Source organism: Trachypithecus francoisi, unplaced genomic scaffold, assembly GCF_009764315.1.
Source record: "Trachypithecus francoisi isolate TF-2019V2 unplaced genomic scaffold, Tfra_2.0 Lachesis_group7, whole genome shotgun sequence".
NCBI lineage: Eukaryota > Metazoa > Chordata > Mammalia > Primates > Cercopithecidae > Trachypithecus > Trachypithecus francoisi.
In genome coordinates this window covers 9,283,649-9,299,027 of record NW_022681472.1, presented here as the reverse complement: position 1 = coordinate 9,299,027, position 15,379 = coordinate 9,283,649, and the positions used below count along the sequence as shown (strand labels likewise).

Sequence of the window (15,379 nt, the reverse complement as noted above, 5' to 3'; positions counted from 1 at the left end):
ATTAGGTTAAGAGCGGGAGGTAAAGAAATAGTAAAGAAATAGTCAAATCATGTATCGCCTGAGAGTACAGGGGGAGGGACAGTGGTCGGGATATAAAGCCAGGCATTCGAGCAGCAAGTGGGCAACTCCCTTTGGGTCACCTCCCATTGCATGGGAACTCTTGTTTTCATTCTATTAAGTCTTGCAACTGCACACTCTTCTGGTCTGTGTTTGTTACAGCTTGAGCTGAGCTTCTGCTCGCCGTCCACCACTGCTGTTCATCGCTGTCCCAGACCCGCCATTGACTTCCACCCCTCTGGATCTGGCAGGGTGTCAACTGTGCTTCTGATCCAGCGAGGTGCCCATTGCTGCTCCCGATCGGGCTAGAGGGTCACCATTGTTCCTGCATGGCTAAGGGCCCAGGGTTCATCCTAATCGAGTGAACATTAGTCACTGGGTTCCACAGTTCTCTTCCATGACCCATGGCTTCTAATAGAGCTATAACACTCACCACATGGCCCAAGGTTCCATTCCTTGGAATCTGTGAGGCCAAGAACCCCAGGCCGGAGAAGAAAAGGCTTGCTGCCATCTTGGGAGTGGCTGCCACCATCTTGGGAGCAGCCTGCCACCATCTTGGGAGCTCTAAGAACAAAGGCCTGCCTGTAACACTTTTACCACAGAATTGAGAAAACAAATTGACTTGTAATTTTTGTTTCTCTCACCTTCAATGTCGCTGGCAAACATACTGCCTACCAGCTACTCCTCAGCCTTACACCTTAAGCATACGTCCTGATCTTACTCTTCGAGTTGAGGGTTTACCATCTTGACACTGGGTAGCCATGTTTCCCTGAGGCTACAGATTAAGAGAGGGGTCACCAACTCATTCCATATGCTCTCATCTTGGCAGAGGAGGCCTACAGGTCAATCCCATTCCACTTGTGCATTCATTCTGGTCTGTAACAGTAACAAGGTCTGGATGAAAAGATCATTGAAAAAACAAACTAGAGGCCGGGCGCGGTGGCTCAAGCCTGTAATCCTAGCACTTTGGGAGGCCGAGACGGGCGGATCACGAGGTCAGGAGATCGAGACCATCCTGGCTAACACGGTGAAACCCTGTCTCTACTAAAAACTACAAAAAACTAGCCGGGCGAGGTGGCGGCGCCTGTAGTCCCAGCTACTCGGAGGCTGAGGCAGGAGAATGGCGTGAACCCGGGAGACGGAGCTTGCAGTGAGCTGAGATCCGGCCACAGCACTCCAGCCTGGTGACAGCGCGAGACTCCGTCTCAAAAAAAAAAAAAAAAAAGAAAAACAAACTAGAAATATTCTAAAATAGTTGTCATTTTCCTTCCATAGACTATCAGGGAGTTTATATCTTTGAGACAGAACCCACACAGACTCAGTTTCTCTATGCAGTCCTTGTTTCCTGCCATTTTAATTTTAGATGAAAATGAGACATATGAGTACATTGAAAAGTAACATCACCATCTGGAAAATTATACATAAGGAAAATGCAATGAGGAATATAGATCATTCAGCCCCTATTCCAGTACTCTTTAACAACTCTGCTTTCTTGCTTTCTTGGCCAGGAATTCATGAGCTATAATACTTAAGGAGATTTTCATCTGTAGGTTTTAGGATTTTCTTATCAGTCATATTCACCACCCACCCTGGAGCAAGACCAAAGAAAATCTGTCTTGGATCCTTCCTAGTACAGAGCATTTTGAAGAGTTCATCTTTAGTGATATCAGGTAAGATATAACCATACTTCCTGGCGAGTTCAAGTCGTGCTTCAGGAAATTTGGCAGGATCCGCCAGGTACCCACGATTCTTTGCATCAGTGTAATACGGCACCAGTTCTTCTGGTGGAAGCATTCTTTTTGGAATGGGTTGTCCACGAAGAAAGAATGGAACAGGTTTGCATACAATGTCTAAAAGAAAATTTAAATTTAAAAAGTGAGATGCAAATATTAGCTCATAGATATACCTAGAGATGTAACTCTAACATAGAGATGTAACACTGTAACATAGAGATGTTACAGAGTTTCTCTTGATTATTAATTTTTATTTATTTATTTTTGAGACGGAGTTTCACTCTTGTTGCCCAGGCTGGAGTGCAATGGCACCATCTCGGCTCACTGCAACCTCTGCCTCATGGGTTCAAGCAATTCTCCTGCCTCAGTCTCCCGAGTAGCTGGGATTACAGGCATGTGCCACCACGCCCGAATCATTTTATATTTTTACTAAAGACGGGTTTCACCATGTTGTCAGGCTGGTCTAGGACTCTTGACCTCAGGTGATCCACCCACCTGGGCCTCCCAAAGTGCTGGGATTACAGGCATGAGCAACCATACCCGGCCAATTATTAATTTTTAAATATTAGTGAGATGAGAACTTAATTCCAAGAACTTTTTATTATATATGCTTGTCTTATGTAAGCAAATGGAAATGCTTCATTTTCAATAGTTTGCATCTTGAGAGGCAGAGTTACTCCCCTGGGTTACCAATGATTAATGAATTTCTAAACATTGGTAACATTGTACTTAAGCCCCATGTTAAAACACAAAACATTTTTATGGCATACTGCCTACAGTGTGTTAGAGCAAGATGGAGTCCCACTGCCCATACCACTAGTAGGAAGTCCTAAAACAGAAAACCGAGGTGTCCAAATGGCAAGTCAAAGAACCATGAAGACTCCAAAAATGCTTATATGGATCTTGTTTAGAAATTAAGAAGTATTAAGATTTCTGGAGGCCGGGCGCGGTGGCTCAAGCCTGTAATCCCAGCACTTTGGGAGGCCGAGACGGGCGGATCACAAGGTCAGGAGATCGAGACCATCCTGGCTAACACGGTGAAACCCCGTCTCTACTAAAAAGTACAAAAAACTAGCCGGGCGAGGTGGCGGGCGCCTGTAGTCCCAGCTACTCAGGAGGCTGAGGCAGGAGAATGGCGTGAACCCGGGAGGTGGAGATTGCAGTGAGCTGAGATCCGGCCACTGCACTCCAGCTTGGGCGACAGAGCGAGACTCAGTCTCAAAAAAAAAAAAAAAAAGATTTCTGGAAAACCAATTTTACTAAAATGAGTTATCTTAACCAAAGAGCTGGCGAAGAAATTTTATGTGAAACGAATCAAGGAATGCTGCATAGCCCCAGTTCTGTTTTTAAACATTTTAAATACCCGAGACATGTGTTCTGAAAGTGAGAGTGAAAAAAAGGCCTACACACAAGATATCACAGATGCCAGAGGGCCTTTAGATAGCTTAGAAAACAATTACACAAATAGATAACTGTATGAATACAACTGACACTCTACTCATCATGTGTTAGCAATGCACCCTTAACCAAAGCCAGTTACAGAAATCAAAAGAGTACTAAGGAAATTACTGAGAACCTTAAAATAAATAGTACATATGTCACAGAGCAATTACAAAGTTTACCTGATTTAATCCATGGAATCCATTCACACATGTATAGTATTTGGTATACAATGAGACAGATGTTAACTATCACCCACCAGGGTATAAGCTCTGTGAAGGAGATTTTTTTTTTTTTTTGAGACAAAGTCTCACTCTGTCACCCAGGCTAGAGTACAGTGGCATGATCTCGGCTCACTGCGACCTCCACCTCCCAGACTCAAGTGATTCTCCTGCCTCAACCTCCCAAGTAGCTGGGATTACAGGCATGCACCACCATGCTCAGCTAATTTTTGTATTTTTAGTAGAGATGGGGTTTTGCCATGTTGGCCAGGCTGATCTCGAATTCCTGAACTCAGGTGATCCACCTGACTTGGCCTCCCAGAGTGCTGGGATTACAGGTGTGAGGCCACTGCGCCCAGCCAGGAAGGGACTTTCGACTCTCGCACTACCGTCTCTCCATCAGCTGGAACAGTATCTAGCAAACACTAGCCACTGGCTGTTTGCTGAATGTAAGAATATGACAGCTGTTTTATACAGCTCTAATATACTGCATTACCTAGCAGTATCTCCAAACAGGGCAAATGAGAAATGGCGATTAAGAGGTACTCCGGGCAGGCCACTCACAGAAAGAAGAACTGGAAGCTATTTGCTAAGGGTCAAGACCAAGAATTAGAAAGCAGAGCCACCTAAAGCCAGGTCATGCTCTGGATAAACCATCCTACCTATTTCACCTACAACAGAGGGTAAGTAAATACTGGATGTCCTTGAATCATCAAGAAAGTATCTTCAAAATATATTTAAGAAAGAAGTTTGTAGGCCAGGCACAATGGCTGATGCTTTTAATGCCAGCACCTTGGCAGGTAGGAGAACTGCTTGAGCCCAGGAGTTCAAGACCATCCTGAGCAACATAGTGAGACCTCATCTCTACAAAACATAAAACAAAAAAAAACTAGCGTGGTGGCAGGCACCTGTAGTCCCAGTTACTCAGGGAGCCTAGGTGGGAGGATTTGAGCCCAGGAGTTTAAGGTTGCAGTGAGTGGAACTGCACTCCAGCCTGAGAGAGCAAGACCATCTCAAACGAAAAGAGAAAAAAAAAAATTCTCGCCCGACATGGTGACTCACACCTATAATCCCACCACTTTGGGAGGCTGAGGCAGAAGGATCACTTGAAACCAGGAGTTTGAGACCAGCATGGGCAACACAGTGAGATCCCCATCTTTATAAAAATCAAATTAGCCAGGCATGGTGGCATACACCTGTAGTCCCAGCTACTCATGAGGTTGAGGTAGGAGGATCACTTGAGCCCAGGAGTTTGAGGTTGCAGTCAGTCTTGATCACACCACTACATTCCAGCCTGGATGACAGAGTGAGACCATGGTGCAAAAAAAATTAAAAATGTTCTATAACTTGGAAAACTAAAGCACAACAAAGTAAATTATTCAGAGCCAAAATTACTAAGTGATAAACCTGTGATTGGATTTATTACTTTTTAAATAAAAAGCTCCTGGGACAACCCGCAGAGCTGCTGGAGAGAGCCACGCACAAGAGCATCAAGGTTGAGGGTGCCTCCGAAGATGCCAGCTCAGGGTGGTGGAGGGCATCTGGCTAGAGAACGAACGCCACCACCACATTGTGGTAACAATGACTGAAAAACACACTAACGCAAAGTCCTTCCAAAATGTCTGTGACTCTTTTAAAGAAAAATACTGGTTTTCATATTTGAGGCAGCTCACCCTAAAAACTGAGTGACAGACCAAAATAAGAAAAGATGCTCATCTATAATAAACAAGAGGGAAAATGGAATCACCACGTTAGCGAATTTCTTTTTTTTTTTTTTTTGAGACAGTCTCACTCTGTCACCCAGCCTGGAGTGCAGTGGCGCAATCTCAGCCCACTACAACCTCTGCTCCCAGGTTCAAGGGATTCTCCTGCCTTAGCTTCCCGAGTAGCTGGGATTACATGCGCACGCCACCACACCCCACTAATTTTTGTATGTTTAGTAGAGATGGGGTTTCACCACGTTGGCCAGTCTGGTCTACAACTCCTGACTTCATGTGATCCACCTACCTCGGCCTCCCAAAGTGCTGGGATTACAGGCATGAGCCACTGCGCCCAGCCTTTGATGAATATTTTTTTTTTTTTTTTTTTTGAGGCGGAGTCTCGCTCTGTCGCCCAGACTGGAGTGCAGTGGCCGGATCTCAGCTCACTGCAAGCTCCGCCTCCCGGGTTTACGCCATTCTCCTGCCTCAGCCTCCCAAGTAGCTGGGACTACAGGCGCCCGCCACTTCACCCGGCTAGTTTTTGTATTTTTAGTAGAGATGGGGTTTCACCGTGTTAGCCAGGATGGTCTTGATCTCCTGACCTCGTGATCCGCCCGTCTCGGCCTCCCAAAGTGCTGGGATTACAGGCTTGAGCCACCGCGCCCGGCCGATGAATATTTTTTAAAAGCTTTCAATTATGGGAAAAAGGAAATGGTAGGTATTTGTTTCAAACTCTACATACAGACGACACAAATCCTTCCCTTTTTCCTTTTTATATATTAATTTTCAAAGAATTTTCTTCTAATCATGCAATTTGGCCAGGAAATGTTTAACTCCCATTTGAATGTAAAAGCACCAAAGAATCCTTTGTAAAGCATTTAGTCAACAAGTTACATTTGGTTGTCATCTCTGCAACTTGAAAAATCCAATTAATTTATTCAACAAAATTTAAGTGAGTCTCTTCTAGATACCAGGCATCGTTCTATGTGCAGGAGATACAGCAGGTAGCAAAAGGTCTCCATCATCCTGAGAGATGGGAAAGAAAGAATGAACGGAGAGAGAGAAATGAACTTATACTTTGTCAGCTGGTGATAGCCGCCAGGGTCAAACACAATGCAGGGCAAGGGGACAGGATGTGCCTGTGCATGTGTGTGTGTGCATGTGCACACTACGCATGTGCATGTGTGTACATATGCTCTTTTTTTAGTACAGGTGAGAAAGATCTCCTAATAAGCAGAGACCGGAACAATGGGGCCCAAAGCCATTAATATTCCAGGTCGGGGAAGCTCCGGGCAGGGGGAACAGCAGAGGTCGAGGCTGAAAGTACATAGTACACAGGGCTCAGAGTGTGGAGGAAATCCAAAGCAGGTGGCCAGTAAGGGAACGGAGGGAGCAGGGGAACATCAGGAGGGACAAGAGCTGGTGCAGATCACAGCCAGCCTTGTAGGAGCAGCGTGGACACCACTGAAGGTTTTGTGCAAAGGAGTGATAGTCCATGCTTTAAAAGGAATCTCGTGCCACGTCACTCCACTGCAGATGGAAACAACAACAGAGAGGCCACCTGAAGGCCCATAGTCATCCAGGCAAGAGGACAGTGGTTAGGACAGACTGGCAGTAGCTGGAGAAGTGGTCAAATGTGGATAGTTTGAAGAAACAACTCAAAAGATTTATTAGGGCATAAAAGAAAAAGTTCAGGACTCCAAATTTTGGATGGACTTGTCATTTACTTATATAGGGAAGACTACAAGATGAGCCAGGCTGAGGTAAAAGAGAAAAGAGGGGCTGGGTGTGGTGGTTCACACCTGTAATCCCAGCACTTTGGGAGGCTGAGAAGGGCGGATCACTTGAGGTCAAGAGTTCGAGACCAGCTTTGACAACATGGTGAAACTTGTCTCTACCCAAAATATAAAAATTAGCTGGGTGTGGTGGCGGGCACCTGTAACCCCAACTACTCCGGTGGCTGAGACAGGAGGATCGCTTGAACCTGGGAGGCAGAGATTGCAGTGAGCAGAGATGGCGCACTGCAGCCTGGGCGACAGAGCAAGACTCTGTCTTAAAAAAAGAGAGAGAAGGCCGGGCGCGGTGGCTCAAGCCTGTAATCCCAGCACTTTGGGAGGCCGAGACGGGCGGATCACGAGGTCAGGAGATCGAGACCATCCTGGCTAATACGGTGAAACCCCGTCTCTACTAATAAATACAAAAAACTAGCCAGGCGACGAGGCGGGCGCCTGTAGTCCCAGCTACTCGGGAGGCTGAGACAGGAGAATGGCGTGAACCCGGGAGGCGGAGCTTACAGTGAGCTGAGAGCCGGCCACTGCACTCCAGCCTGGGCGGCAGAGCAAGACTCCGTCTCAAAAAAAAAAAAAAAAAAAGAGAGAGAGAAAAGAGACATTTCAGACATGAGACATGCTACATTTTAGGTCCCTGCTAGACATTCAAGAGAATTTGCCAGGCAGGCAGATGCAGTTCTGCAGTTCAGGGGAGGGGCTGAGAGCCTTTTTTGCCCTTGGTATTTGTGTCAGCAACATGCTGTATTCTTTAAATCATAATAATCCATATGGTAGATGTAGATCAAATACTACATCCAAACTACTACCAACATTTGCCATTCAGTAAGTAACTTAAAAGTAGTAGCCAATATAAGACAAAGAGAGAAAGAAGAAAATGACCATGGAACAAGCTTACCCAGACTTCTTGGATCATAGAAGGCTGTAGTAACAACACCACCATTTTTTTCTATGGCAGCAATAGCCAGTTCTGAAGCCAACTGTACTTCAATATTAACTTTCGCTGTAAAGGTGTCAGCACCCTGAAATATGTCAAAACAGTCTGTTGGTAAACAGCTTGGCTAAAAGTAAATTAATTATGTCAGGCTTCCTTTATAAATAGTATTTTTCCCTCCAAAGTGCCTATAATGTAACAGTACAGTTAGCCCTCCATATCTGTGGGTTCCACATCTGTGAGTCAACCAACTTGGATGGATAATTTTTGGAAAAAAGTAATAATAAAAAATAAGGCTGGGCGCAGTAGTTCACACCTGTAATCCCAGCACTTTGGGTGGCCAAGGCGGGTGGATCACCTGAGGTCAGGAGTTCGAGACCAGCCTGCCCAACATGGAGAAACCCCGTCACTAGTAAAAATACAAAAAATTAGCTGGTTGTGGTGCCGCGCACCTGTAGTCCCAGCTACTCAGGAGGCTGAGGCAGAAGAATCGCCTGAACCCAGCCAGGGGGAGGTTGCAGTGAGCCAAGATCGCGCCATTGCACTCCAGCCTGGGCTACAAGAGTGAAACTCCATCTCAAATAAAAATAAAAATAAAATAAGGCCAGGTGCAGTGGCTCATGCCTGTAATCACAGCACTTTGGGAGACCAAGGCAAGAAGATCACCTGAGGTCAGGAGTTCAAGACCAGCCTGGGCAACATGGTGAAACCCTGTCTCTATTAAAATACAAAAAGTAGCTGGGCATGATGGCGGGCACCAGTAATCCCAGCTACTTCGAGGCTGAGGCAGGAGAATCACTTGAACCCGGGAGGCAGAGGCTGCAATGAGCTGAGATTGCACCACTGCACTCCAGTCTAGGTGACAGAGCCTAAGACTCCATCTCAAAATAATAATGATAATAATAATACAACAATAAGAAAACAATTCTTTTTAAATATAGTATAACAACTATTTATATAGTATTTACATTACTTTCAATGGCAAAAGACGCAATTACTTGTGCACCAACCTAATATTAGGTATTATAGGTAATCTAGAGATGATTTAAAGTATATGGGAGGATGTGGCAGGTTATATGCAAATACTAGGCCATCTTAGAGACTTGATTATCTGGATTGTAGTAAGAGGAGGTGGTCCTGGAACCAATCCTAAGGGACGACTATAATTCCTATTTTAAATTTCTCTACTTTTGAGGTCCTATCACTTTTTTTTTTTTTAACATTTTATTTAGGCTACCTTGTTTTACCAATTTTCAATCCGTGTAGGTAAGACTGACTATATTTCCATTTTATGTATACCTACTAAGCATTCACTCCTGGTACTTCATTAATAGCAGGCTGCTTAATCCTCATAACAACCTTATGATAGGATTATTGCTATCTCGACTTCATAGATGGAAATACCAAGGCACAGAGAAGTTAAGTAATATGCCCAAGGTCACAAAGCAAGGATTCTAATCCAGGGAGTTCAGTCATAGCATCTGTATTTTTAACCACAACATTATGCTGTCATAGATAAAAACTAATCTTCCTTATCCCTAAGTAAGTAAGAGGCCAGCAGGAGGTTAAACAGGGGAACATGCAGGCTGGAGCAGATGGAAGAACAGAATATCTGACAAAATCTGAGTTTTGGAGAAGTTGGCCTCACTAGGGCAAAAAAGAGAAGACAATAGAAATTTCACTTTGCATTCAATATTGACTTTATTATAGCCTCTAAGCTGGAAAAAAGAAAAAAAAAAAACCTCTCCAAATTTTTCCTAGAATAGTCAACACTAGAAAATGTACAGGCGCAGTGACTCATGCCTGTAATCCTAGCACTTTGGGAGGCCAAGGAGGGCAGATTACTTAATGTCAGGAGTTTGAAACCAGCCTGGCCAACATGGTAAAACCCCATCTCTACTAAAAAATACAAAAATTAGCCGGGCATGGTGGCACGTGCCTGTAATCCCAGCTACTTGGGAGGCTGAGGCAGGAGAATGGCTTAAACCTGAGGTGGAGGTGAAGGTTGCAGTGAGTCCAGATCGTGCCATTGCCCTGCAGCATGGGCAACAGAGCAAGACTCCATCTCAAAAAATAAAAACAAAAAAGAAGGAAAAAAAAAAAGAAAAATGTAGTTCTGAACTCCAAAAAGTTAAATTTTTGGTCACAGTTAGCATGTGCTATATTTTTCTCTAATTTCAAAGCAGATTCTGATAAAAACAAAAAGACGGCAGCATTACCACTCTATGGCAATAGAAAGTTTTCATGAAACTGAAACAAACTGGCTCCCAGTTTAGCTCCTTCTATTAATGACTAATTTTTCATGTATTTCAAAAATATTCCATAAATTCTAAGATGCATTTTCACACTTTTTTTATATCTAATACTGGTGTGTGTTTAAAATCAACAGTACCTTTGATTCAATAAAACAGGGTCTTGCTGTATCATTTGTGATTTTTAAGTAATCTATAGCTTGCTTAACCATCTCCCTATTTTGGGGAATTGGTGTCAGTTCCAGTATTTTCAGTAGTATAAATAGCATTTTTAGGACTGTCTTTATATCAGGTTTCTTTCATTTTGCTTTTCCTTGAGAACATACATTTCCAAATTGATAATTTTGTGCTAAAGGATCAAAACTGTCTTATTATTCACTATTTACTGCAAATCTGAAATCACAGAAGTCAGTCAGTTAACAGAGTATAAATGATGTGTAATCGCACTTACTCAACCAGTGCCCTGGGGTACAGTTTTCACGGTTATTTTTGCTAATCTAATAGACAACACCTAAGGATGCTGGGATGTGCAGTTTAAGGGCTGATGAGGTCATGGATCTCCATATGTTAAGTTACATGTGTATTTCCTTATACACACCCGGGGTAGAATACTGAGGCTTAATCTTGTATTTGGTATTCTCTTTTCAAATTACTTTATTTGGAAAGTTTTTATCCATACAGTTCACTTTTTCAAAGGAATCTGAAAGGTTTTTTCATAAACATATGCTTCCCTCTAGTGGACACTAACTTACCTATACAACTGTATTATTGGCAAACAGTAGTTGATTAACAATGTCCAAAAAATTTGGCCAACGGTGGCTCATGTCTGTAATCCCAGCACTTTGGGAGGCCGAGGCAGGCGGATCACCTGAGGTTAGGAGTTCAAGAACAGCCTGACCAACATGGTGAAACCCTGTCTCTACTAAAAATACAAAATTAACCTGGCTTGGTGGTGCATGCCTGTAATTCCAGCTACTTGGAAGGCTAAGACAAGAGAATCGCTTGAACCTGGGAGGTGGAGATCGCAGTGAGTCGAGATCATGCCATTGTACTCCAGCCTGGGTGACAGAGTGAGACTACGTCTCCAAAAAAAAAAAAAAGAGGCAGAAAAAATAGCTGGGCCTGGTGGCAGGTGCCTGTAATCCCAGCTACTCGGGAAGCTAAGGCAGGAGAATCGCTTGAACTCAGGAGACAGAGGTTGCAGTGAGCTGAAATGACACCACTGTACTCCAGCCTGGGCCACAGAGCGAGATACCAAAAAAAAGAAAGAAGAAAGTAAAGCAATGAATCAAAGCACCTGCCCTCAAGGGAGCTTATATTCTAGTGAGGAAGACAATGAAAACAAAGGCATAACTTGGTAATGAATGTCAAGTGTTCATATATATTCAAAGAAAAACACTTTGGGCAGAGTAAAGGAAACAGTGTGATTCCTGAAGCAGGGAAAGTACTCTTAAAAAGCCTCTCAAAAAAGACCTTCCTGGCTGGGTGGGGTGGCTCACACCTGTAATCCCAGCACTTTGGGAAGCTGAGGTGGATCACCTGAGGCAGATCACCTGAGGTCAGGAATTTGAGAACAGCCTGGCCAACATAGCAAAACCCCATCTCTACTAAAAATAAATTAGCCAGACGTGGTGGCACGTGCCTGTAGTCACACCTACTCAGGAGGCTGAGGCATGAGAATAGCTTGAACCTGAGCAGCAGAGGTTGGCAGTGAGCTGAGATCGCGTCATTGTACTCCAGCCTGGGAGACAGAGTGAGATTCTGTCTCTATTAAAAAAAAAAAGATCTTCCTGATATGCTGACATACGAACAGAGAACGAAAAGAAGTAAGGGGGCACCAGGCACGGTGGCTCACACCTGTAATCCCAGCACTTTGGGAAGCGGAAGTGGGTGGATCACGAGGTCAGGAGTTCAAGAAGGCCTGGCCAATACAGCGAAACTCCATCTCTACTAAACATATAAAAAATTAGCCAGGTGTGGTGGCACGTGCCTGTAGTCCCAGCTACTCAGGAGGCTGAGGCAGGAGAATCTCTTGAACCCAGGAGGCAGAGGTTGCAGTGAGCCGAGATTGTACCACTGCACACTAGCCTGGGCAACAGAGCAAGACTCCATCTCAAAAAAAAAAAAAAAAAGGAGGGGGCAAGCTTTACAGATACGCAGAAGGGCATTCCAGGACCAAGGGACAGAGCCCTGCCATGATAGCATGACAGCTGTCCAAAACCACAGCCATCACCACTACATAATGGTTATAAACACAAATGGGATAAAAATAAAGGGGGTAGAGTATTGATTATCTGAAAATCAAAAATATCCTTCTTCAGGCCAGGTGTGGTGGCTCACGCCTGTAATTCCAGCACTTTGGGAGACCGAAGTGAGCAGATCAGTTGAGGTCAGCAGTTCAAGATCAGCCTGGCCAACATATTGAGACCCTGTCTCTACTAAAAATAAATAAAATTACCTGGGCGTGGTCGTGGGTGCCTGTAATCCCAGCTACTCAGGAGGCTGAGGCAGAAGAATCACTTGAACCCGTGAGGTGGAGGTTGCAGGAGCCGACATTGCACCACTGCACTCCAGATCAGGCAACGGAGCAAGACTCCGTCTTAAAAAAAAAAAAAAATCCTCCTATATAACACGAAAAGATCTAATCAAGACTTACCTCTTCAACCAGTTGGACACCATAATCCCTTTTAAGTGGCTGGATGGTCACACCTCTCCCATTGACAAGCTGGGTTAAGTCAATAGGTTGAGTAGGATCAACACGACCCAAATCAATCAGATACTGCAGCCTATTGAGACTCAAAGGCTTATACTGGCGTCTGAAACTGTAAAACAAGAATGTAAGAGTTGGAAAACTCTCATCTTCCTGTAACTTCTGCAAATCAACTCAAAGCTTTGTCTTGTATTTTCCTCTACCCATTTTAATTATTTGACTAAATAAAATCCTCTTGAGCATAACACAAACATGTAATATTGCTTGGTTTGGGGTAATGAAACCTGTACCACCTTTGTTCCACTAAAAATTATTTTCCTCTCTAAGCATTTACTTCACTTATTTACACAAATAAATCTGTAGAAAATTTAACTTACTATGGAGCTCAAAGTAATAATGTAGTTATCATTTATTAGGTGACTACAGTGGGCCAGATTTTTATATATACTGTCTATTATTGCTAATTCTCTTAAATAACCATTAGAGCAGGCATTAGAATCTCCATTTTGCAGGTCTGAGTGCAATGTCTGGGCTTTTTTTCCTTTTAATAATCCAGGCCAAATTTCATTACCAAAAAATGGTTCAGAGGAACAGTAGCAAAAGTTTGCTTCAAAGTGAATTTAAAATTTCCACCAAAATTTCTACCAAACTATTATTTAGGTGCTTTTTAATGGAAATTGGGGACCTGTACTTTTAAAAAGCAAAGCAGCTTTGCGCAGTGGCAGTATCGCAGCCAATGAGGTTCATCCGAGGCGCGATTATTGCTAATTGAAACTAAAAAGCAAAGCAACCTTACCTATGTCCTTCGTTAAACCCGTATTTTGGGATTCGGATGTAAAATGGAGTCTGGCCTCCCTCAAAGCCCAAGCGGGGCCGGGTTCCTCTTTGCCTTTCTCCTTTATGGCCTCTGCCACATTTTCTACCTCTTCTCCGACCTCTTGGTCGTCTCTCCTACAAGGAAAGAAGAGAATTTTATGAATTTCAGATGCATTTCTAAAAACTGCATTTCAGCTCTTCACTTTTTGTTATGCTATTCATTCATCCAACCGACCAGTGCTAGCTAACACTATTGTGTGACAAGCATGTCCTAATTGCTCAAAGGTCCACACACTCTGTTAGCATCTTTGCCTCTAAAGACATAGCTAATTCCTGTAACCAAAGTCCAAGCGTATTTCAAAAGCAAAAAGTAAAGGTTGGGATGGGGATAAGGTTTTTGTAATAGGCTGAAACTGAAAAAAAATCCTAGAATTAAATATCCACAACATTTTAAATGATAGTGAAGAACTTTTTATTTTGAAATTAATTGTAAATATGCAAATTTTATTCATAAACCTGTAATTTTATTTGAAAACTAATTTGTTGAAGAAAATCTTTTCCTTAATTTACTTCCTGTCATTTCACGAAAGCAACGAATTGACTGTTACAATGACAGTACACTGTCAACTAACAGCTTTTCTAGCTGTATTTAGTGAACTGCAGAAGGGACAGCTGCGATTCAGATCTTTCCAATGAACATAAAGATACACGGGGAAAGCACTTCATTTTAAACCCAATTTTGAATGACACAATGACTTTGTAGTTTCTGCGAGTAGGCTTCTCCGCCTAATATCTTTACGCTTTTAAACACAACCTTAACTGGGTGCGGCCGGGCGCAGTGGCTCACGCCTGTAATCCTAGCACTTCGGGAGGCCACGGCGGGCGGATCACGAGGTCAGCAGTTCAAAACCAGCCTGGCCAACGCGGTGAAACCACCTCTCTACTAAAAATACAAAAATTATCCGGGCGTGGTGGCGGGCGCCTGTAATCCCAGCTACACGGGAGGCTGAGGCAGAATTGTTTCTGGGCGACAGCGCAAGACTCCGTTCGGGGGAAAAAAAAAAAAGAACTGGGTGCACGTGGAAAGATTTCCCTCTGGGCAGTAAGGGAGAACAGGCACGAGGCAACCCTACGTTCATCCCAATACCCTCCCAGAAAGGGCAGTTCTCCTAATGACAGGGAGAGAAGGGCCGCCGCTTTCATCGCCCGGGTCCCCAGCGCTTCCCCGCACCGCCACTACCCATTTACCGGTTTCTTGGAGCCAGGATTCGGCTTTAAGTTGGCCAGGCTCACACGCGGTAGGCCCCGGAGCAGGTCCAGGGCCCGGGCCCGACCGCCGTGCAAAGGACCGGCCATAACCCGCAGACCCAAGGTCACCCAGAGCTGGTCGGAGGCCACGTGGTCTCGGGGGCTGCTTTACGGCCGTGGCCCCGCCTCTGTCGCGCTGCAGCCGCGCGCTCAAGCCGGGGACTCGGGCAGAAGCGTAGGAGTCTGCAAGCTTGTCTCGGTTGTGTTTTTAGTTCTTTGGGGATGTGATCTTATTTTCCGAGATCGTGCTTTGTCCTCGGGGTCCCTTTTAATATTCTGAACGTAAAACCTCTTTCGCCAAACAAGAGCATGCACTAAAAACACTGCGTTAAATAAAGGATCTTTTTTGAGTCAGTGTTTGGCCTTACCCGTTTGTCTAGGCAATGCCTTCTCTGAGGTCAATGCAAAATTCAGAGTAAAG

At 44.2% G+C, this 15,379-nt stretch overlaps 1 protein-coding gene and 1 non-coding gene across 2 annotated transcripts; one reads left to right on the top strand and one right to left on the bottom strand.

The window, feature by feature from the left end:
• Positions 1-1,379: 1,379 nt before the first annotated feature.
• Positions 1,380-15,074, bottom strand: MRPL15 (mitochondrial ribosomal protein L15). The gene is made up of 5 exons (XM_033202516.1): positions 14,899-15,074; positions 13,631-13,785; positions 12,781-12,946; positions 7,837-7,960; positions 1,380-1,907 (listed from the first exon to the last, which is right to left on the bottom strand). Exons 1-5 carry the CDS (start codon positions 15,004-15,006, stop codon positions 1,570-1,572), a joined length of 891 nt encoding a protein of 296 aa, XP_033058407.1. The 5' UTR covers positions 15,007-15,074; the 3' UTR covers positions 1,380-1,569.
• On the top strand, positions 13,542-13,683 carry LOC117079739. The gene has a single exon (XR_004435581.1). It is a non-coding gene; the product is annotated as a U4 spliceosomal RNA (small nuclear RNA).
• Positions 15,075-15,379: the final 305 nt, after the last annotated feature.

Bases quoted from the DNA above. Each gene is read 5' to 3' on its own strand.
- MRPL15 (XM_033202516.1), bottom strand. From the start codon at position 15,006: ATGGCCGGTCCTTTGCACGGCGGTCGGGCCCGGGCCCTGGACCTGCTC. The intron at 13,786-14,898 runs GTAAATGGGTAG...CTTTCCTTGTAG, and splicing joins ATCCTGGCTCCAAGAAACCG to GAGAGACGACCAAGAGGTCG. The intron at 7,961-12,780 runs GTAAGTCTTGAT...GACATATTTCAG, and splicing joins GTGTCCAACTGGTTGAAGAG to GGTGCTGACACCTTTACAGC.